The sequence below is a fragment of the Capricornis sumatraensis genome, chromosome 6 (assembly GCF_032405125.1).
Source record: "Capricornis sumatraensis isolate serow.1 chromosome 6, serow.2, whole genome shotgun sequence".
In the NCBI taxonomy this organism is placed as follows: Eukaryota; Metazoa; Chordata; class Mammalia; order Artiodactyla; family Bovidae; genus Capricornis; species Capricornis sumatraensis.
The window spans coordinates 112,578,609-112,603,212 of record NC_091074.1 but is presented as its reverse complement, the minus strand read 5'-3'; the positions used below and the strand labels follow the sequence as shown (position 1 = coordinate 112,603,212).

Below are 24,604 nucleotides of genomic sequence, written 5' to 3'. Positions count from 1 at the left end.
TAATGTACCGATAGGGAGTAAGCTCCAAAGAGAAGGAAGTATTATTTGGAATGCATGCGTGCATGCGTGTGTGCTCAGTTGTTCAGCTGTGTCTGACTCTTTGTGACTCCATGGACTGTGTCCCTCCAGGCTCCTCTGTCCATGGAATTCTCCAGGCAAGAATACTGGAGTGGGTTGCCATTTCCTACTCCAGGGGATGTTTCTGACCCAAGGATAGAACTCGAGTCTCCTTCGTCTCCTGCATTGGCAGGCAATTTCTTTACCAATGAGCCACCCAGGAAGCCCATTATTTGGAATAGGGAGGTCTTAATCTTTGGGGGTCACGGACCACAGAATTTAGAGGAACAAAACATTAATACCCACACGCGGAAAAATATGTGCACAGTTCCAAGGATTTAACAGATGCACTGAAGCACCAGCTCAAGGTTAACAGCCCATAGTTTAGAAGTATTTATAAATTATTTGGCTTCCCTGGTGTCTCCGCTGGTAAAGAATCTGCCTGCAATGCGGAAGACCTGAGTTCCATCCCTGGGTTGGGAAGATCACCTGGAGAAGGGAAAGGCTACCCACTCCAGTATTCTGACCTGGAGAACTCCATGGACTGTACAGTCCATGGGGTCACAAAGAGTCAGACATGACTGAGTGACTTTCAGAAATTATCGGTTGTCTTTTTTATTATGTCCACTATCAGTTCAGTTCAGTCGCTCAGTCGTGTCTAACTCTTTGTGACGCCATGAACCGCAGCCTGCCAGGTCTCCCTGTCCATCACCAACTCCCGGAGTCTACCCAAACCCATGTCCATTGAGTCGATGCTGCCATCCAACCATCTCATCCTCTGTCATCCCCTTCTCCTCCTGCCCTCAATCTTTCCCAGCATCAGGGTCTTTTCCAGTGAGTCAGCTCTTTACATCAGGTGGCCAAAGTATTGGAGTTTCAGCTTCAACATCAGTCCATCCAATGAACACCCAGGACTGATCTCCTTTAGGATGGACTGGTTGGATTTCCTTGCAGTCCAAGGGACTCTCAAGAGTCTTCTCCAACACCACAGTTCAAAAGCATCAATTCTTCGGCACTCAGCTTTCTTCACAGTCCAACTCTCACATCCATATATGACTACTGGAAAAACCATAGCCTTGACTAGACGGACATTTGTTGGTAGAGTAATGTCTCTGCTTTTGAATATGCTATCTAGGTTGGTCATAACTTTCCTTCCAAGGAGTACCTAATAAATGCTCCATAAGGAGGTGCTGCTGAATGAGTTAGTTTTAAAAATGGATCAACTCTCCTGAAATTTTTTAGTCAATGACCATCTCAGCCTGTGAGAAGGTCTTCCAGGCCCATCACCTGTAAGGAATGAGGAATGACCTTGGCTTACTCTGACAAGCAAAAACAATAGCACAGAGCCTTCTCAATGAGACCAGCAGAGCCACCCCCAGCCACAGTCTCTCTAGGCCACCCTGCCCAACCTCCTTACAATTCAGTAAAAAACTCCTTCCCTCCAACTCCCAAATCAGGACAAAGTGATTCTGAGATGTAACTGCAATCTCCTGCTACACTGCCTTTTAATTAGGCATCAAAAAGCCCTGGAGATCATACTGCTCCCTTGTAATGGTGTGTTCCAGAAAATGACTGCCATCGAGTTAAATTAAAGAAAGGTTATTCAACTGATTCGTTAGGCATATCTCAGTGGTGGTGGGATAGCATCACGGACTGTCTGGCTGTTACTGTTATTTACAGAGTGAGGCATGAACACACATCCTTCTGAAAGATTATTGATGAGACTAATTCTCATGGAATAGTTAGGAGAGGCTGAGAAATCATGCCTGAAATTGGAAGATAAGGGTTTTCACCAATCAGAGGTAGAGGAAGAAGTAGCTAACATGAGTTAAGAATATACTCTTGTGTGCTGAAATGTGTACCCCCAAATTCATACACTGATGTCTTAACCCCAGGAGGTAACTAACGTAACTTCAGAACATGACTATATTTGGAGACAAGGTCATTGAAGAAGTGAATAAGTTAAGAGGGGATCTTTAGGGTAATCCTGAATCTAATATGCTTTGTGTCCTTGCAAGAAGAGGAAATCAACCTTGAATATTCATTGGAAGGATTGATGCTAAAGCTGAAGCTCCAATACTTTGGCCACCTGATGCGAAGCGCCGACTCACTGGAAAAGACAATGCTGATAAAGATTGAAGGCAAAAGGAGAAGAGGGTGGCAGAGGGTGAAACGGTTACGGTTAGATAGCATACCAACTCAATGGACACGAATCTGAGCAAACTCTGGGAGATAGCATAGGACAGGGAAGCCTGCAGGAGTGCTGCAGTTCATGAAGTCGCAAAGAATCTGACATGGCTTCGCAACTGAACAACAAGAAGAGGAAATCTGAATAGAGACACGCCGATAGACACAGAGGGACGACAATGTGAAGATACAGGGAGAAAATAGCTATCTACAAGCCACAGAGAGAGATCACAGAAGAAGCAACGCTGCTGACACCTTGATTTCAGACGTCTAACCTCTGAAATTGTAGGAAAAGAAAGTTCTGCTGTTTAAGCTGCTCAGCCTGTGGCATTCTGTTATGGCAGCCCCAGCAAACTAATATGGCAGATGAGTGCCTGACAAATATGATTACATTGAATCCTCATTGCATTCTTTACTATCTGCATTGAATGGACAAGGAAACAGACCAGAGAGGTTAGTCACTTGCTCAAGATCTTCTCAGCAGGCGAGTGGCAGAACCAGGATTTGAATCCAGCCCAGTCCGACTTTGCTGCCTGCCACCCACTGCTGCATAAAATTTTAAGATGGGGAGACAAGGCAGGCACTAGCCTGCATGAATTTTAAAAGTCCCTTCCAAGGTAAACAGTCTATGGTTTGGTGCGCAGACATATTTTTAGCCAGCTCCACTGTCTATCATACTCTTGAAAGAGTGCCACCTTTGCTGAGAATTCTTTATGAAATACAAGTGCTGCTATAAATCTTCGAGAGCTGTTGGAGAAGATATGGGATGCTCCTCTAGGAAGAATCAGAATCTGCACCTGCAAATTGATGGCTCTCTATTGCTTTCAGGATATTGTCAAAATCGCCAAACTTAGCCTTCCCTGTTTGTCATGATTCGCCTCTGCCCACCCTGTCTCCAGCCAGATCTCTGGCCACATGCTTGCTGAACCCAGCTATACAGAACTTCCTTGTCGTTTCCTGAACAGTCTGCACTCTTTCCTGTCTCCATGTCTTTTTTCATGCTGTTCCTTCTTAGAGTGTCCTTCCCAGCATGCCTACCTGGTGACCCCTTACTCATTCTCCCAGTGTCGCCTGTCACGTCTCCCCTCTTTCAGGAAGCCTTCTTGACTTCACCTGGAAGAATCAGGGCTTCTCCTCTGGCACTTGCTACACTTTGCCCATTTTCTTTGTGACAGACACCTGCTAAGGTGACTCCCACAGTGAGTTACACCCTTTCACATTCCTCACCCCATCACTATGCTCGGAAACAGTGACTGGCTTCTAACCAACAATATATGGTGAAAGTGATAGGGAATCATTCCCCTGATTAGGTTACCTTTTATGACAAAGATAATGGTTTGGCAGTCCTAAGATTACCTGACACTGTAAAAGCCTCGACTCTAGACTCTATCTAGTCTAGGGTTTACTCTAGACTCTATCCTAGCCTTAGTGGACTAGAGACAGAGATTTCTCTGCTAGCTTTGCAGATGTCAGCTGCCCTAGTGGGCCACATGGCAAAGGAACTGTGACTGATATCTAGAATCAGAGCGCAATCCCCAGCCAACAGTTAGCAAAAAGGTGGGGCCTTTTCAGTTGCACGGTCACAAAAAATAAGCTCTGTCATCAGCTGAGTGAGTTTGGAAGTGGCTCCTTCCCTAATCAAGCCTTCGAATGAGAACACAACCCTGACAACACCTTGGTTGCAGTCTTTCGAGATCCTGAGCAGAGGAACCAGCTAAACCAGACTCCTGATCCGTGGAAACTGTGAGATAATAAATGTGTATTGTTTAAACTCCCAAGTTTGTTATAATTTGTTACATGTTGCTGATGCTAAGTCACTTCAGTTGTGTCCGACTCTGTGTGACCCCATAGACGGCAGCCCACCAGGCTCCTCTGTCCCTGAGATTCTCCAGGCAAGAATACTGGAGTGGGCTGCCATTTCCTTCTCCAGTGCATGCATGCATGCTAAGTTGCTTCAGTTGAGCAATAGATAATAGCTAATACACTATTACCACACATGGCCAGCGTTATTCTTTATGTATTATTCCCAAGTAGATGGGAGCCAAGAAAGCAAGGATTAGAGCTCAGCTCTTTCAGCCCTACACAGTGCTTGGCACATAGTAGGTACCTGATATATGTTTGTTGAATGAATGAATAAGTGTGATCTTTAAGGATCCACTTTATTTTTAAAACATCACTATAATTCTGGGATGTTGGAATTCCATGTACTGTTACCTTCATAGAAGGTCAATAAGAATATTGAATTTCCAAAAAACAAAGAAGAATGCAGAGAGCAAGCATTCTTCTGTAACAGTTACAGATTCTCTGACACAATTTGCCAAGCAGTTGGGTGCACTGGGCCCTGTAAATGTAATAATGATGTCTGTCGAGTGTCTTTGAAGATGGCCAAAGTCAAAGGCAAAAATCACAGAACTTGCTGAAAGGCAGCTAAGACCATTAGCTGCTATTTGAAACCTGGAGGCAAGGTGACATTATGAGCCTCAAATCAGTCAGAGGAAGAGTCATCAGTCAGTCATGGAGACAGAATTCTAAACCTAAATCTGCTCAGATCCTCCAGAAAACTCTTCAAGTCTCCCCCTTGTCCTTGTCTTCCCCTCCCTTTCTCTTCTTCTGCCCTAGAAAGAAAAACACAATTCTTAGAACTAGAAAAGCCTGCTGATCCCTGCCTATAAGCTCCTCATTGTGCAGATGGAAAGACTGAGGCACGGAGAGAAAGGATTTGATCAACAAGGTACAGAGGGTCCTAAGAACAGTGTTCTGTTTCAGAATTCCCAGAAGACTGTGAAGTTAGAAACACAGGAAGCAAAAAGTTTCCTTGAGGAGCAGGGAGGAACTGAGGCAGTTAACCAGAAATTCAAAGCCCCTAGCTTTTAAAAAAACAAAAAGCTTTAGGAGATCAATACAGATAAGGCAAGCTAAGGAGTTACTTTCTCAAAGCAATTCTTATAGCAGCCCCAAACTGCCCTGGTCCCAGGCACCAAGCTATCTGCTTCACATGCATTATCTCCACCAGCCTTCCAGCTATTCCTTTTTTTTTTTTAAGCTGTTTTTATAGCTCTTTCTTTATTTTTTAATAAATGAAGAAACTGAGGCTCCTGGAGGTGACGTGATTCCTCCAGGGTTGCATAAGCAGGAATAACTGAACTAAGTCTGTCTGCAGGACTGACCCTTCGCTGTAATGCCAAAAGAAGGTACAGAGAAGGGGCTGCCAGCTGGGGAGTCTGGTGTGGGACCCTCATGCCAGGGCTCATCACGCTCCCCCTCCAGCCACCTAATAGTACATTCAGTGCACGAAACACAGCAGCTCTCGACTGTCTCCTCCAGGAGGGCAGGAACCATGGTGATCTTGTTCCTGCTGGATCCCCCAGAACAGTTCCCTGGGAGAAGAGAGGACGAGCTAACAACAGTTGCTTGAATGATGAATGAATGGACAGAGTGAAGGCATGAACCGGATGCTCCAGTTAACACGAGATGTGTGCATAGCAAGGATGTTTTCTCTCGGGGCTCCTCCAATCTGAACCAAGCTGATGTTTGGAGTGCATGTCCCTGTGTTAACCAATATATAATCCTCTGATTAAAGAAGCTCTTCCAGACCTCATAGCAATCGGATTACACACAGCACTCCCGATGAGGTCACTTCCACTGTTCTGTCTCTTTCCAGCCGACAGATCAGCTCCCTGCCGTTTATTATTGCCATCACAGTTCTCTGTTTCCCCAAAGCTGTGTGAGAAAAGTGAGTCTCAGTTGCATCTGTCTTGACACAAAGTACAGTGAGAGTAGGTAGTGGGCTAGCATGGTGGGTGGCTAACTGCACAGACCTTGGGGAAACCACTTCATAGCTCAGACACTCAGTTTTCCTCATCTGTTAAGTGGGGACAATAATATTATCCGTTTTACAGAATCCGTCGTGAGGATTGAAAGAAATGCTTGTAAAGGGCTTAACTCTCTGGAAGCACTCAGTAAATTTTCCTTTTAGTTACAAATGAGAAAGCCTGGGACAGACGGCTCTAGCTGCCACTGGGACTGTGGACAAGACAATGACCTTCTCTGACCTTAGTCGTCCTATCTGTAACCAACGGCAGCAGAGGGAGAGAACTAAGGATGCATTCAACAGTAATTACTGAGCACCTCCCATGTGCTTGTCCTTTAGCTGAGCACTGCACACAGAGGTAAAGGAGCTTTGGTCCTATTCTTGAGAGCCTCCTGTGAGGTAAGAGCTTTAACCAAGATGCATGCCAAGCCTTGTGGGAGTTTCTATTACATGCCAGGCAGGGTGGAAAGTACTTTGCATACCTGAGTTCCATCGATATTCATTATAACACTGATGGCTGTGTCACTGACCCCATTTTACAGGAAAGGGCACCCAGGTGCAAAAGCCCTCCAATGACTTGCCCAAGGTCACACAGGTAACAAATATCAGAGATGAGCTTTGAACCTGGAGATCAGCTTTGTGCTCTAATGCCTTTCCAGCACAAGCATCACATGATTGTCTGTTACCATGAGACAGACTCTGGAGATTATATCCAGGCTAAGATAAAGATTTATATCTCTTTTCTTTTCCTGATGCTTTTGTTCTTTCTCTATTTCTCACCTCTCTCTTATCTCCTGGCACTTCCACCAACATTGTCTGTATTATCTACCAGTCACAGGGGTGAATGTGTCCCTTTTCTCTGCTGATTCCACACTCACTGGAGGGAAGAGACAGGCTGTGGTCTTGGAGCAGAACTCATAACTTGGGTTGCTACTCTCCTTTTTTTACGGATCCCAGAGCTGGGAGGGGCTCCCTAGGACACCCTGAACTGAATGGCTTTGAATATCCTCCTCCTATGTCCAGGCTGAGAGCCCCGGGGTTCCCCCAAACCTCTCCATCTCCATCTGTCTGAATGATACTTTTTTAAAATATTTATTTATTTATGTTTGGCTGTATTGGGTCTCTGTTGCTTTGCACGGGCTTTCTCTAGATGCGGCAGGCAAGCAGGGGTTACTTTGCATCGTGGTGCCCAGAATTCTCATTGCATAGCTTCTCCTGTTGCAGAGCGCAGGCTCTAGAGTGCAGGCTCAGTAGTTGTGGCACAGAGGTTTAGCTGCTCTGGGGCATGTGGAATCCTCCCGAACCAGAGATTGAACCCATGTCCCCTGCACTGGCAGGTGAATTCTTATCTGCTGCACCACCAGGGAAGTCCTCTCAAGGATATCTTTTTATCAACTCCCCACTTATTCTCTCCACCACAGAATGTCAGCTTACCAACCAAGAATCATTAGTACGTGCCTTATTTTTAACTTCTGACATTCCCAGCCCTACTTTCAAGAAGATGCAGTCTTTATGCCATTCCCATTGGGGGCCTTTTAGCATCTTTGAACCAGACAGGTGACAGGCTGAGTGGCACAGTGATTGAGGAAGAACCCTAGAGCCAAATAGCCTGGGTTCAAATCCCAACTCTTTCATTAGCTACCTCTGTAACCATAGCTATGTCCCTATGTCTCAGTTTTCTGTCTGTTTTACAAGGATGATGGCGGTATGTTTTGTTTTTTACAGAATAATTGGGAGATTCAGTGAGTTAAAATGTTTACAAGTGTTTAAAACAGTGTCTGGCACTCAATAAACATTTGCTCTATTTTTTATATATCCCTTGGGAAATGCATCTCAAATGAAATTAATCTCTACTGACTTCTAAGGATATATTCCAATAGATAAGAGGGAAGAGGGGGGGGGAAGCGCCAAATGACTGTAAAATAGAAAAAGAATTTTTAAAATTGCTATTGAGAAGAGGAGAAACTGACAATGTCAGGCCTCCCTATGCACTGCGTCCTGTTTTCACTTACCGCACAGGATGTGGTATTTACAGCTGCCCTCAGGAGAGACAAGGAAGGGTTAGAAACTTCATTTTGCAGTTGAGCAGGGAAGCCATTTGCCATGGGTCACTCAACCAGCAAAGGGACATCATGAAGTTGAAATCACATTTTCTGCCCAATATTTAGGGTGCAATTGAATATGTTGTCTCTTGGTTAAAACAAACACATGAGAAATAAACAACCAAAAATTCAGTTCCACACAAACAACTTCTCAGTTGAAGACAATTCAGCCTTCTTCCCTCTGCCTTTTCAACCACACCAGTGTGTCCGAGTTTCCAGGAACATCCCCAGGAGAAGGCCAGTGATTTGCCAGAGTTGGGGAATGACAGTGGACTATACAAAAAGGTGCTTTGGTGAAGACAGCCAAAGGACGCCTGCAGCGGATACCGGAAAATTTTATTTTCCTTCTGAAGAGGGCAGTATGCCACCAAGGCCAGGTCTGCTCAAGTACTCAGGATTTCCTTCCAGGTCTTTAAGGCCGGAGGCTGGGCAGCCCTCAGGAGCCCAGGCATCTTGGGTTTCCAAGAGCTTATTTTTGAACGACAAACACATCTTCAGACATGAAATAGGATTCTTGAGGTTTGAACACAGTTACACACTGCCTTATATCCGAGAGTACACAGTGCAAACTGATACGAAGGAGGTTTTGCAAGATGGATGGAAGAAGACCCAGTCAGTTCTTTCTCCACGTCCTTGAACTTGTCTGCCCCGACCCCCAAATCAGCCTCTATGACGAAGCAATACCCAGCATCCCAGATGGGTTTCTGATGTTTGCAGAAGGTGTTGCTTTTCCTACTCAAACGTGTGTGCAACGGTAGTTTGTGCTGCCTAAAGCAAAACACCTTCTTGCAAATATCCTTTGCACAGAAATAAAATGTTGGGAATGGGGATCTTAGCTCCTGGGATGCATTTATCAAGCCAATCACAGTAATTATAATTAGAACACAAACTAACTAAAAGCCTAGCATGAAATACATTTGCAGAGAACCTGAACTGCATACAATTAAGCCCTGCTTGGTGGCATTTTGAGGTTTGCCATTAATATATTTTAGGGATGAGCGAGATTGATTTTTTAAAAAATATCTTTGGCTAGTTACATCAAAGCCTTCAATGAGAAAGAAGAATGCACATCATGAACTGCTCTAACAGAGCTGTCAGATGGATGTCCAAGGTAGCTTAACTGGCTGTTTAAGACACCCTGTTCGGCTTCCCTGGTGGCTTGGTGGTGAAGACTCTGCCTGCCAATGCAGGGGATAGGGGATCAATCCCTAGAGAAGATCCCACATGCCGCAGAGCAATTAAACCTGTGTGCCACAACTACTAAGTCAGAACTCTAGAACCCATGAGCGGAAACTACTGAAGACCGCACGCCGAGAGCCTGTGATCTGCAGCAAGAGAAACCGCTGCACTGACAAGACTGCGCGCCGCAACTGGAGGGTACCCCCTCCCCTCCGCAGCCGAAGGAGGACTCGCGCAGCAGCAAAGACCCAGCGCAGCCAGACACAAAGAAACACAGAAATCTTTCAACAGACACCCTTGCACATACGGTCTCTGGGTGTTAATTTAATCGAGGCCTATTCTAGGGAAATAAAGAAGAGAATTGGCAATTTGAAAGGAATAATGTATAAAGAAAACTGAACGCCAAAGAATTGACACTTTTGAACTGTGGTGTTGGAGAAGACTCTTGAGAGTTCCTTTGACTGCAAGGAAATCCAACCAGTCCATCCTAAAAGAGATCAGTCCTAGGTGTTCATTGGAAGGACTGATGCTGAAACTCCAATACTTTGGACACCTGATGTGAACTGACTCCTTGGAAAAGACCCTGATGCTGGGAAAGATTGAAAGCGAGAGGAGAAGAGGACAACAGAGGATGAGATTGTTGGGTGACATCACCAACTCGATGGACATGAGTTTGAGTAAGCTCTGGGAGTCGGTGATGGACAGGGAACCCTGGCATGCTGCAATCCATGGGGCTGCAAAGAGTCGGACATGACTGAGCGACTGAACTGAACTGAACTGAATATAGCTTCAGTTCCTAGCCTTGGTTTTGCAAATGCACTAAACCTACAGGGCTGAAAAATCCCTCCATGGTTCCCTGTGGTCCAGAAAAGAAAATCCGTTCCCTTCATTCAGGTGTCAGCTCTTTGACTGATTAAGTCCTGGCCATTTTCTCTTCCCCTAAACCTGGGCTCTCTCAGCCATTGCAACAACTTATCATTCTGATTTTTAACTTTATTTATTTATGTGGGCTTTCTCCCCTGCTAGACGATAACCTCCTTGAGGTAAAAGATTTCATCTTTTTAACTGGAGTCTCCAGCACTCAGCACAAGAGTCAGGACAGAATGAGTGCCCTTAGATTATGTTTGAGGGAGGGGGTACCTTGGAGAATATTCCCATTTGTCTTGGGATGGAAAGGAACAGAATAGTTTTTCCCCAACACTCTTCAAACACATTTTTTAAAGTGTTTGAGATAATTGTAGATTCACACACAGTTGTAAGGAATAATTCACAGACGTCACATGTGCCCTTCCCCTAGTTTCCCCTAATGCTGACAAGATCACATCTCTGATCTTGACATTGATACAATCCACCAACCTTATTTGGAACTTTTAATATTTTGTATAAAACTTTAATATTTTGTATTTTAAACTTTTACACTTTTATATTTCATATGCCCATGTGTGCGTGTCGTGTCCACTTTATATTTGTGAAAACGTTTTTCCTACCTTCTGAATATAGGGCAGGGGTCCAGTCTGATCTAGCCTTGCACTGGAGTTGGACCCCACAGATACCGAATATGCTTGAATAGACAGATCTCTTGCATACAGTAGGTGCTCAACAATCGTCCGTATAAACACATGAACTTGAATGTTAGTGCGTGCAAGAAAGGACCGCAAGGTTTTAAGGTAGAAAACTGAGCCTGAGGCATTAACATTTTAGGGGCAAGACGTTGGTTATTTTCCCCCCCGGGTTGTGAATTAGCTTACTGGCCAGCTGCTCCAAAGCGATCCCGATGAGCATGCCTCGACCGTGGAAGAGAACAGTTTTTGAGGTGCACTCCTCCCTCCCGGCCACCTGCTGGGGAAGTGGGGGTAACTCTCACAACACTGGAGCTCCTCCCACCCCTAACCCCCACTTTCACCCCTTTCTTCCCTGGGGCTAGACTGTTTCACCCCGTCTCCAGGCAACCGCCAGGCGCGAGGCGGGACGTCATTTCCTGAAGTGCCCGCGCCGAGGTGGGGGGGTAGAGAGGGGGAGGGGCAAGGGGCGGGGCCTAGACTGGGCTGGCGACGGCGACAGCGACGGCTTCGGAACTCACTGGAAGATCGGCCCCGGGCGGCTCAACAGTTCTCAAAGTCTGGGCTCGCGGCCGCGCGGCTCCGTCTGCGCGCAGGCGGTGCAGGGGCGCAGGGGTCCCCGGGCTGTTTGCATCCCGGGGCTGCCTTGGACATGCCTCGCACCCCCTGCCGGACGTCCGCGCGGCTCCACCGGCTGCGGTCCTGCAGACTCAGGGTCTAGAGCGCCCCCACCCCAATTTATGACTTCGGGGTCCCCCAGCCCGAGAGGAGCAGGCGTCCCGGCTGGGGGAGCCCCGGGTATGGTGTGACGGGGCGGTCGGCTTTGCTGCGCCCCTCCTCCCGGCTCTGGCCACTCGTGGTCTCTGTGCCCCTCAGAATGTAGCTGCTCTCTCCTCGTCCCCTCGGACTCCAGCCGCAGTCTCCGCGACCTCCGGGCTCCAGCCGCCAACTCCTTGTCCCTGGGGACCCCGCCGCCGTCTCCGCTCTGCCGGGACTCCAGCCGCTGTCTCCGCGTCCTCTGGACTCCAGTTTCGCGACCCCTTCGGTCTTCGCGCGCCGGGGAATCTAGCATTGGTCTCCGCGATCCCGCCCCAGGATTAAGGCACCGTTTCCGTGCCCTCCAAACCTAGACTCCAGCCTTCTCCAGGTCTTCCCGGATCCAGCCCCTGTCTCGGCATCCCCCCGGCCCCCGCCCGCCCACCCCGCCATCCCCAGCGCCCAGACCCAGGCTCCAGCCGCGATCTCCGCGCTCCCGGGATCCAGCTGTCGCGCCAGTGCCGGCGAGTGCCGCGGCTGTCCCACCGCGCGCCCCGATTCCGCCCGGGCCTCGGCGGGGAGATGAACGCGCAGCTGGACGGCCTGTCGGTGGGCTCGTCCTCCACCGGCTCGCTGGGCTCGGCGGCCGGGGCCGGCGGCGGCGGGGGCGCGGGGCTGCGACTGCTGTCTGCCAACGTGCGCCAGCTGCACCAGGCGCTGACCGCGCTGCTGAGCGAGGCGGAGCGGGAGCAGTTCACGCACTGCCTGAACGCCTACCACGCGCGCCGCAACGTCTTCGACCTGGTGCGCACCCTGCGCGTGCTGCTGGACAGCCCGGTCAAGCGGCGCCTGCTGCCGATGCTGCGGCTGGTCATCCCGCGCTCCGACCAGCTGCTCTTCGACCAGTATACGGCGGAGGGCCTCTACCTGCCCGCCACCACCCCCTACAGGCAACCCGTCTGGGGCGGCCCCGACGGCGCGGGGCCCGGGGAGGTGCGCCTGGTGAGCCTGCGGCGCGCCAAGGCCCACGAGGGCTTGGGCTTCAGCATCCGCGGGGGCTCGGAGCATGGCGTGGGCATCTATGTGTCGCTGGTGGAGCCGGGCTCTCTGGCCGAGAAGGAGGGTCTGAGAGTCGGGGACCAGATTCTGCGTGTCAACGACAAATCCCTGGCCCGAGTGACCCACGCTGAAGCTGTCAAGGTAGGGCTCTGACTTGGGGTTGACTTCGGGGCAGAGTGGCGAAGCACCTCATATTAGTAGTAACTCCATGCTGTGTGTCCTTAGCCAAATCTCTTGACCTTTCTGGGCCCCGTTTTTCTTAAAAGTGTTTCCTTAAAACACGAACATCTAGGTTTTTTGAGCAAATAGATACCAAGCACTTGGGACATAGTGATGGGCGAAAAGACATGGACCCTGCCTTCATGGGGCATAAAGGCTAGTGTGCGGGAGACAGGCATTATCAAACGCTCCTGCAAAGGTATGATTCCCACAAAGTGGGAAAAGGCTTCTTATGAGCATTAGAAGAGGGACTGTGTCTGCTTGGCATATGGTTAGTAATCAGTGGGCGAGCTCCCCTTCAGCTGTTTTTATTCTCATTATTCTGGAGGCTTTTGCTCCTGAAAGTTTTGTTAACTCCAGAGTAGTCCAAGGAGGCTGTGTTGGTGACCCACAGAGGTCTGGCCTGACCTTGCTATTTATGGACCAGGCTGTGTATCCTGGGACAGGTCCCTCAGAACCTCTGGTTCTCCATTTGGACCATAAGTGTCCCTAACCTTGATGGGAAGGGGGTGTTTGCCTGAATGTCAAGAATAAATCTCCCACCCCCTTGAGAGTAGTTGTGCTTTTCGTGTCTGTTGAGAAAAATAACCTCATGACAACTAACTCAGGAATTTAACATGCTCTTTAAAGGAATGTATGCGTTTGCTAATCTCATGCCCAGGGCTATTGAAAATCAGTAAGAGATGGGATGGTGTTTGGTTTATGTGTGGATTCAGCGATGCTTTGCAGGTGCATGCCCTGCGCATGCGCACACACACGCACGCACACACGCCACCTCTGTGTCAAGAAGTGAAGAGTTTTGGGGAAAAGGAACAGTGACACAGTTTGCTTCTGCAAGGAAAATGCTTCCCAGGGAATGCTTCTGACCCAGCTTCTCACCACCCATCCCTCACCCCAGCCTCTGGTCCCCTCCATGCAGGTGTTTGGACTCCAGCGGAGGGACCGCAGGCTGCTGGGAAACACTCAGGCAGCAGAGGTCCCTGGGCTGTTTCCCGTGTCTGTTAGTGACCTGTGACCAAGTGCCTCTAGAGCTCATTTCCTGACTGTTCACCTGGGGCACAACCATCCTCTGACCTTGGCTTCCCTCTGCTTCCTGACCTGTCTGCCCCTCAGAGAGGCCCCTGAGGATTTCAGAAACTTCCCTGCTGCTCCCAGAAAACAGGCTGACGAGTTCACACTGCTTGGGGGTGCGGAGGATAAAGCTCCCTCTGGGTTTCCGGTCAAACATCCTCCTGTCTCCTCCTCACCCCTCAACAGTTCATCTCTTTCCATTATCTGACATTCCACGTATTTTAAAAAAAGAAATAGCCCATTAGCCTTTGATCCTGAAAGGTCTGGAGTTCCCAGATGACAAATTTTTACTTGAAAGATATTTGATCCAAATGGTCATTTATAAACGTGGATTCAATTTTAGTGGCAATTTAAAAGGACTCGGGTAGCTTAATCGTCAGGAAGTGATAGACTTGGGAAAGGCCTCAGGAAACCTGGGCATTAAAAACACCAAGCGCCCCTTCAGTTCCCACTCCAGACTCAGCCACGCCTCTGAGGCTGGAGACGCTCCAGAGTTTCCGTTCTGCCCTCCCCATCTGTCGATGGCGCCCTGCATCTTCTCCCCGAACCTCCCTCCACTACACCAAGGTGCTGCTGCCCCCGGGCACCAGGCCTTCGCTTGTGTGTTTATTCTTGTTGCCTCCGGAGTCAGACCTAAACTCACTGGGCATAGCTTTTGAAGCTCCAGAACTCTCCTTGCCAGAGGGAGGGGTTGATCGGAGCAGAACAGCCCTTGGACAGGTGGGAGCCAGTGGGAGCCAGGCAGTTCCTTGTCCCTGTCACTTTTCCTGCCCAAGCTGGGGCAACACCATCCTCTCGGGTGACCCGCTTCCTCCCGGCCAACGCCAGATGTGTGACCTGCCTGGAACACGCCCCTTTGGACCCTTCAGAAGCAACAGGCAAATGAGCAGCTCTGTGTCACCTTAACTCCAGGGACGAGAGGGGGACAGACTTTCCATGGGTGGAATTTAAAACGGAGGAGGCGGAACCTCATCTCGGAGGCCTCGGAGCCCTAGGCATGCAGGATGGGCGGGGTGTTTCAGGGACAGTTTAGAACACGTGCAGCTATTGACACATTTCTACAAAATTCAGGGTGCCAAGTGCCCTTAACTGAAAGTCCAAAGAGGCCCCAGCTTCTCCATTAGGTACAAACTGCCCTTAACCAGGATTTCTGCACTGCCAGCCTCTCTTAAAAGCTATGGCGTAGGGATTTTTAACTTCGGGTTTTATTCAAATGGCATCAGTGTTTCTGCTTCTGTCCTTTTCCTGTTCCAGGATACCACGTTGCCTTTAGTAGGAGACATGTTTTCCTTTTTCCTCTTCAATTGTATTCATTTATTTTTTGCTTCCTTCCACAGTTTTATTGAAGTGTAACTAACTGGCAAGTAAAAACTGTATATATTTAAGGTGTGTTGCTGCATGCTAAGTTGCTTCTGTCGTGTCCGACTGTTTGCGACCCTATGGACTATAGCCTGCCCGGCTTCTCTGTCCATGGGATTCTCCAGGCAAGAATACTGAAGTGGGTTATTTAAGGTATACAATGGAATATGGGATATTTGACCTTTATATCGCAAAATGATGACCACAATTAAGCTAATTCACATATCCATCACTTTACATGTTATTTTATTTCTGTGGTAAGAACACTTAAGATGTAAACACTTAGAAAATCTTAAGAATACAATTTAGAATTATTATTAATAAATATGGTCACCTTGCTGTGCATTAGATCCCTAGAAGCTACTCATAACTGGAAGTTTCTACCAATATCTCCCCTTTTCCACCAACCCTAAACCCTGGTAACCACCATCCTCCTCTCTGCTTTTGTGAGCTCAACGTTTTTATATTCCATTTGTAATTGAAACCATACAATATTTTTCTGTGTCTGGCTTATTTCACTTAGTACAGTGTCCTCCAGGTTCATCTGTGTCGTCACAAATGGCAAGATTTCCTTTTTTAGTAGCTTAATAATATTCCATTGTATGTAAATATATGCCACTTTTACCTTCTCTGTTCACTGTCAATAGACACTTGGCTATTGAGGCAATATGGCTTCAGTCTTAAAATCTTTATTTTTCTTCTCCAGGTAGAAAGGGGGAAAAGATCCTCTGAGCTTCTCAAAGGAGAGATTGCACGTGTGCAAGCACGCACACACCTGTATGTGTGTGTGTGTGTGTGTCAAAAGAAAATTAAATTTTAGAAATCAGGTTACTTAATAGTTTATGAATCAGAGAGGGTCACCTCCTCTCAGTGAACAGAGGAGATTGAATATACAAAGGTTCTTCCACTTCTCTGTCTGACAAATCAAGTATCCATCGTTATAGCAAATTTAAGGAGGACTTTATCCTCTGTCTACTGAAGCTCCCAGCCCTCTCTTGAAGCCTATTTGCTAAATCAGCAGTGACAGGTGCAGATAAGGCAAGCCACTTACTATTTGCAATTATGTTGAAACGTTGGATTTTTGAAAAGTCTGTCTTGAACGAACAGGAGCCAAGCCAATACTAACAAAAAAGAAGACCTTTCAAAGATTTTCAGCCAAAAATGCTTGATAAATTGGCCAAGAAGTCCCCAGACCAAGGATGCTGTATTGGACTCTGGTGCACATTTGCTGTGTGACCTTGGGCCAGTCACGGACCCTCTCTGGGTCCCAGGTGGATGAGCCAGGGACTGCCCAAGGTCCCTTCCAGCTCAGACAATCTGTGATTTGCTTCATATGTACTACCCAGAAGGTATTTATATGTCTGATTCGGTGGGGGTTTCTGTGCTCTTTTGGAATTGCTTTTGTTTAAGGCAGAGTAAAGGAAGTTGGCTAAGGATTGGGAGACAAGAATCTTGGCACTCTTGGGTAGCCTGCTACAAAATCAAAAAACTGGTGGGTTACACACTGTGCTGATAGGAACTTGACCGCTCCCCTCAGCCCAGACACACTAGCCCTTGTGACTTTCCAGGGTACATGAGAAAGTGACAGTAGGATTGTGGCACGCACAGCACCACCCTGGGAGTATTCAAGATCAAGTTCACTCGCCTGCTTGGCTTGCTTTCTGAGTCCCTGATTCATCGGGAAGTAGAAAGGGAGAGCTATCTATGTGTTACTGGGATGTGTGTATGAATGCCCGTGTTTCATCTTGATAAAAATTAAACAGCTTCATTACAGTCTCTCAGTTTCCACCCCCCACCACCGCTGGGTACATCCAAGGAGCATATTAGAATATGAAATATTCCAGAAGTTTAAAGCAGGGGCTGGCCCTTTCATTTAATTAGAGTTATCACACTCTCCCTTCCTTTGCATAATAACCCAGGGAGAATCTGCCCATAATAATATGTTATTGTATTTGGTCCAGCACATTCTAAACGACACATTCGTCATTTTCACATTGTACATGGTTAGCTGAAGCCATGACAAATTATTACCGCTTCCAACTTGGTGTCTGAAACGCAGCTCCTCCTTCCCTATCTCATTCCTGTCTTTCAGTTTGGAAAACCCTGGCTGATGTGTTCATGGGGACACGCAGACTTCCCTTTGGCCCTGTATTCATTCTTGGGTCCTCTGAGTCCTGCCAGCCATAACATGTTGAAAGCTCACTATTAATAAAACCTTTATTGAATAGATGTTTGCTTGCTCGATCCAGAGTGTGATGCAGTACCTTGAGAGAGTCCATTTCTTTAATTTAACCTTGTGTATTTATTTGGCTCAAGTAGATCCTGAAGGTTTTAAAAAATGATGGTGCCTTTCAACTGGTTATTTACTGTTCAAATCAAAGAAACATTTTGCAAGGTAGAAGAGAACACCTTTTTTTTTTTTTCAGAATTGTTATTTTTATAGTATACGATTCCTGCCTCCTGACTTAAGCTGGACAGGAAAGAGATATAGGAATAACTCCAGCGCTAGCTTCTCGTTTCTCTGTCACCCCACCCCCTCCCGACCAACGGCAATGTTTATTACCTGCCACAGATTCATCATGTGGATGGAGCTGCAAAGATAAGTATGATCCTTTAACCCTCAACCAACTGGATTCTGTCCGTGTTGTTGTCTCCCACCTCCGCCTGCCTCCAGCCGCACGGCACACAGCCTGTATGCACCTGTCAAGCTCACGCAGCCCCTCGCCTGCCTGTCTGCTCGTGCTCACCCCACACAGGCTTCTCCGAGTCGTAATCCCCCTGCCGTCCTTCAGAGGGCTTTGCACTGAAGCAGTCATCCATGGGGATTAGGCTCCAACTGGCTTTCCTGCAAGGTTCTTTGATGACCTGGAAGGACAGCGTCTGGTCTCCACCGTTTAGGGACTCCAGACCAGAGGCTCTGCTGGGAAGAATGGCATTTCATGGCTAAAGGTAGCTGGAGGCTGCAATACAGATCTTTCAAAGCCAATTCTTTTTCTCTGTTTCTTTAAAAACCCTCAACCAAGAATCTGATGTTAACGTAGAACTCACGAGGACTTCTAATTGCGCTCCCCCAAGGTGGGGGTCACCTTTTGAAGATTCCTGGGCTGCAGACGTTGCCATTTTACTTTTCCAGCAGGGCGGATGGAAAGGGTGCAAGGAGCAGGAAACAGACTCTGCATTCCGCTCCCGTGCACTCCTGGCATCACTGCAGGAGGCACCCCCGTGGGGCCGGTGCACTTGTATTTTAGCCTTGCATCACCGGAACACTCTTGGGAAGAGAAGAGGCTTAGTGTGTGCCGTTGCTGTCTGCTTCACGCTTTCTCCCTCCCAGGGGAGGCAGGGAAGTCAGGAGGCTGGTGCTCAAGGAGGTAAAATTGACTAGCCTGGAGTCACCAATGGGATCAGGACTTCAGTGGCCCTTTTGCCTTACTTACCTCCCTACCCTGGAACTCAGCCCTAGGGTTAAACAGCCATCCGCATAGAAGGCAGTGCCAGCCCCCTGCTGGAAGGCAGGCAAAAGGCACATTTTGTGCCTGACGTTCAGGGGTCTTTCAAAGGCTTCATTCGACCAAGTGGGGAGCCTGACGCTCACACATCCAGAGAAAGCAGCGTGTTTTAGTCCTGGCTTCAGGCAGTCATTTGTCCACAGCTGCTCTGAACAGCGCTTACTGCACCCAGGCCACTGGCTGATACTTGGAAATCAGAGATGAATGTATGCAGCCTGTGCCCCCAGGGAGTCATGAGGGAGACTTGGAACTACTCATGGACACAGGACACCAAGTGTTTTAAGAGCTGTGATACCGGCCTGCCTCTGCCTCCCTGCCACCCTCTCCAAAGGGATCTCCGGCTCCCACACTCCCCCGCATCCATCCTCATAACCTGCTTTAATTTCCTTCAGCACACTTGTCACTACTAGAAGGACATTTTAACTGTTTATCATCTGCCTTCCCCACTGTGAGTAAGCTCTGTGAGAAATTTGATCTGCATTGCTCACTCACATACCCCAATACCTCCACGGTGACTGGCGCACAGTAGGTGTTTAATACATAAATAAATATTCGCCGAATGAATGGAATGCTCTTACTACTAATGCCATGATGGACAGTTCAGGATGCCTTAGTTCTTGAGTGTCATAGCTTAAGGAAGTCTAGGGGTTGCAGTGTAGTGGGTGCTGAATAGAAAACTCAAGGAAAGCCATTGACTCCAGTGTGTCGTGTGCCAGGAAGTCGGCTGTGTGGCTTCGGGCAGGTCATGTGACTCTCTGAACCTCAGCTTTGCAACTGTGAAATGGGCATAGCTACCACAAAAGAGCTGGACACACCTTAGCCACTAAACAACAGCAGTCTCCCACTTGCCTCCTTCCCAGGGCTGTAGGGATCAAATGACTGAACAAGTGTGAAAACATTGGTAAGTAGGAAACTGTTTCAATGAAAAGTCTTTAAAAAAGTGTAGTCTGACTGGGTGGGCAATACCTTTTCCCACCAAGTCTACCCTATGAGACCCCTTTGGTTATTTCATGTGTCACTGTGCTCTTAATTTTAAAATCACATTCCCCAAAGTGGGTTATTTCCCCAGCCTGACAGTGTGAGCTTCCAAAATAGAACCATTTATGCATTCTGAAGCAATCAATGAACCAATTTCGGGTGAGATATATCTTCTGCATCTTCTGGTTTTTTGTTATTAAAAAAAAAGAGAAACACCGTTCTGGCAGGTTTCAAGAAACCTCAGCATTTTACGTGAAGGGCAAGTTTCTCTTAATCACATGTGTGTTTCAAAGCTGCTTTATCTGAGAATGCATAATTTCTTTTTTTTTTTCCCCTTCTTCTTCTTTTCCAGTCCCAGCCCCTTTGCCTCCTTTCCCCTTTGAGAATTTGTGTTCCTGCTGCTAAATTGGCTGTGGCTTTGCTTCAGCTGGCAGCCAGTTTCATAGTTATTTTTTCTCTCTACCTGAGTTTTCATAATATCAGCATCCTCTCAAATGCAAAGCAAATACATCAGCCTCCCATAAACAGGTCCCAAGATGTCCTCTTTATAGGACTTAAAAGATGCAGGCCACAGGGAAGAAGAGAGTACAGTGACATCAAATGGTGTTTTCAAACACCCAGGAGTTGGGGCCTTAGAAGAGGTGATTCACAAATTAACAAGCCCCCATTGTTTAGCTGCTAATTCGCATCTGACTTTTTTGTGACCCCATAGACTGTAGCCCCACCAGGCTCCTCTGTCCAAGGAATTCTCCAAGCAAGTATCCTGGAGTGAGTTGCCATTTCCTTCTCCAAGGGAGCTTCCCCGGCCAGGGATCGAACCCACATCTTCTGCACTGGAGGACAGATTCTTTACCACTGAGCCAGCAGGGAAGCCCAGCAAGCCCCCTAGGCAATTCTTAACCGCTCTGAAGTTTGGAAAGCCTGTCTTCTTTTGGATTCCATCCCTCCTCCCCTCCCCACCCCCACTTATCCACATAAAGATTTGATCAAAGACGTGGATCCACCCTGTCCCCATCTTTAACTATTTCAGAGCACAATCCCAGATGCGCACGGTCAGCTGATAAATTGGAAAATCAAGGGAAGGGAGGTCTGTACCCAAGAGGCAGCTTTTGGAGATGGACCTGGGTTCATCTGAGAGTGTACTTGGCTGTGACCTTGGGCAGCTAACTCTCTTTGCCTCTCTGTGACTCAGACTCCCCCACCGGTGAGCTCGTTTCACTGTCCTCATGAACAGGTTACTGACGCTGTTGCACATCAAAAGTTTGAGAAATAAGGCCATGGAGGTCCCACTGCAAGAAGTGAAATGAAAAGTGTTATTGACTGAATCTGCTTGGCTTTGACAGTTTTTTGTTGTGCCTGTTTTTTTTTTTTCTTTTTTTTTAAAAAAAAGCAAAAATATATTTGGCAGAAAATATTGGAACTTCAGGCTCTCATGTTCCATTAGAACTGTTTGAATTGCAGGGTCATTTACTAAATGTAATCAATGTTCCCACGTAGACAGAGTTTCTTTAAAAATGTAATTGCTCCTATCTGGATGTCAGCATCTGCGTTTCCATTTTGCAGCAGTCATCAGGCCCAGGGGTTGAGTGGAATTGTATGTCTCGACTTCCCTTAAAAATGTGGGGAGGCAAGATAGATGCGTGGCCTAGAGGCCAGTGTGTGACAGCCCCCCTGGTCAGCTGCGTCCCCAACCTTGTTCCCCGGCATCCTTCCCTGATGGGCTCCCCAGGGGCCCTGATGAGGAGGTAGAGAAGATAGAGCTGTTTGCAGAACCCATTTAAGCAGTTAATACAGGTGAAAGTGGTAATTTGACAACATGGGCAGCCACTCTTAAAAGAAACAAACAAAAAAAACCCCTCTGCAGTTTATTTGAACCACTTCTGAAATGATGTTCTAGGCTTCACTAAGAGGTTTCTGATTAATAAGAGAATCTAGCTATCACAAGCTTTGCTCAGAAGTCCCTGGGGATGGGTTTTCCTTCTTCCATTTCTGTCCTCCTGGCCCCAGATAGAGGGCGTGGGGTCCTTTGGTGTGTCTGGACCCAGCATCATCTTTATCCTTTCCTTCTTCTCTCTTCTGCCTCCTTCCTCTTTCTTCTTGGGTTTCCCAGCCCTCTCCCAGATTTTTTTCCCCAACTCTCCTGAACCCTCTCCCCCTTCCAAGAGTTCCTCCAAATCCTGAGATTTTTTAAGTCAACAGGGCATGTCAGAATGTTCAGGTCACCCACAAATTCCTTCCTCTTTCCCTCCAAATGTCTGTCTCTTCACCCATCTTCTACCTGTGTCGTCTCTGAACAGGATCTCTTCTTCCCTTTCGTGTGTTTATTTTCACTTATTTTTTCAGCTCTTCTGTAGTATTAAGAGCAACTTGTATCTGCCCTGGAAGCTCTGACTTCTCTCTCAGCCTCTGATGGCACCTCTCTGCTGTTGTTCTCGCTCAGTCGTGTCCGACTCTTTGCGACCCTGTGGGCTGCAGCACGCCAGGCTTCCCTGCCCTTCACTGTCTCCACGAGATTGCTCAAACTCATGTCCACCAAGTCGGTGATGCCATCCAACCATCTCACCCTGTCATCTCCTTCTCCTCCTGCCCTCAATCTTTCCCAGCCTCAGGGTCTTTTCCAATGAGTTGGCTCTTCGCATCAGGTGGCTTCAGCATCAGCCCTTCCAATGAATATTCAGGGTTGGTTTCCTTTAGGAGGGACTGATCTGATCTCCTTGCAGTCTCAGGAGTCTTCTCCAACACCACAGCTCAAAACCTTCTCCATGATCCCTGTCGGGGATTGCGCCCGCCTGTGGCGAGTTACACTCTCCCGTCCTGACCTCTCTCCAGCAGGTCTCAGGCCGCTCCCCCCGACCCCTATCACCACTGCCAGTGGCAGAGGCCTCCCTGCTGTCTGCCAGTCTGTCTCCCATCGTGCTCATCTACTCGCCAGTCCATTCCGTGTCCAGGAGGCAGAGTGAACTTTAGAAACTTGGGTCTGATGCCACCGTGCTCTGCCTACGCCTCACAGTGGAGCTGGGAACCTGCGGGGCAGAGGCTGAGCTCCTGACCCTGACGTTCGGGCTGCTCATGATCCGATCCTTTTTTACCCACAGACAGTCCTTTTCCCCAGCTGTGCCAGAGTGTAGTCCACACTTGGTCAGACAAGCAGCAAGGCTCCGTTTCTCTCCACCCATGGTCCTACGGCCCCTGTGCCTCCCCATAGCAGACCTGCTGCCCACAGGCAGCTACTCCACCTATGGGAAACCTTCTTTTCTCCCCTCTGCTTCCTCCAGGTAGTGGCCTCCTTTTCTCTCATCATTACACCGAGTATGTATTTCCTAGCGTTGCTCTGTGAACAATAATAACCTTTGTATATATAAAATTCATTGACCATCACGACAGCCTTATTAATACGTACCACGTTTTTCACTTCCTTTTGCAAAACTGCCGCGAATTTGTCACTTGCCTGTTGTCACCAAGATGGAAAGTGGCAGAGCCAGGATTTCAAGCCAGGTTTTGTCAACTTGAGGGACTGTGACCATCACCCCAGCACCAGAGAGAGGGGGCATCCTGCTGTGCTTGAATCTGGGCTCTGCAGTCAGACCTTTTGGGTTCCAAGCTCAACTCTGCCACTTTGGACCTGTAGGGTCTTGAACAAACTTCTTAACCTTTCTGATTTTCAAACTCCTCTTCCATAAAATTGTGATGGAAAGAGTAGTCAAATGGCAGACAAGTTACTAAGCTTCTGTGTTCCTTCTCTGTTCAATTTCCTCCATATTGATGGCCTTACAGGTAATGTATTGAAGTACTGTGCATATCTTTTCATTCAAACACTGATTGATTACCCACTGTGTTAGGGTCTGTTTTCCTGCCAAATGATCTACTTGGTATAAAATGCGTAACACAAGATGCTTACAAACTGGCAATACTGAGCACACTAATACCTATGGCCACATGGAGGGTCGTCTGTGTGGCTCCAGGAACTCTGCCGGGGCTTCGCATACTGACTTTTCACACAGCCCCCAGGGAGAGGAAACAGCGTCTGGAATAGGAAGTGACTGGCCGCCTGCATACAGATGGGTGTTGGCAGGCCTAAGATTTGAACCCAGGTCTTTCTGCCTGCAAAGCATTGCTCACAGCCACTGCCCTCGACAGCTTCCATTAACAACTGAGAAGTGGGGTGCATGAGCCGTGGTGCTGGTCAGAGCTGGGTCAGTAAATGTACGTCTTTCTCCCAGTTTTTTCCACTTAGCAAGAAAAGCCACAAGGAGCCAGACAACCCAGGCCGTGGCCGCCCTACCCCTTTCCAGGAAGTCTCTATGCGTGTCATTTTCTAGATGGCAGGTACGGAGGTGGCACGTCCACGCTGCTGCTTCTCCTTGTCCCCTCTCTTTTCCCTCTCACTATACCCTGGCCTTTGTCAGGATTTTATTTTGTACGTTGTCTGTGGAAATTCCTTAAATTGATAACTGTGACCTCAACTCCACCCCCATCAAGATAAACCCGTAATTATGAAATCATCTCACTGACTGGTGGAGGCTTGAATCTGTCTTGCTGTCTGCCCTCTGGACAGGATGAGGACAGAGTCTGCCGGGCCTTGTGTAGAAGACTGGGGGCTGTCAGCCCCATCGCAGACTGGGCAAATCAAAGGCCATTTTCTTTAGCTCATAGGAAACATGAGGAGCAGAGGAGTCTGTTTGAGCTTTTAAAATACCAACGTGTATGTGTGTGCACAAGTGTGTGTGTTTTAATGACCTAAGAGAGATAGGTTCCATTTAG

The 24,604-nt window shown here is 47.9% G+C and overlaps 1 protein-coding gene across 2 annotated transcripts in view; it reads left to right on the top strand.

Annotated features, from left to right (window-relative positions):
* The first annotated feature begins 12,233 nt into the window (after positions 1–12,233).
* Positions 12,234–24,604, top strand: part of WHRN (whirlin) — an 89,278-nt gene continuing 76,907 nt past the window's right edge. For both annotated transcript variants that reach the window (XM_068974362.1, XM_068974363.1), the window contains exon 1: positions 12,234–12,851. In XM_068974362.1, the coding sequence (XP_068830463.1) occupies positions 12,234–12,851 (618 nt within the window). The remainder of the gene's footprint in view (positions 12,852–24,604) is intronic.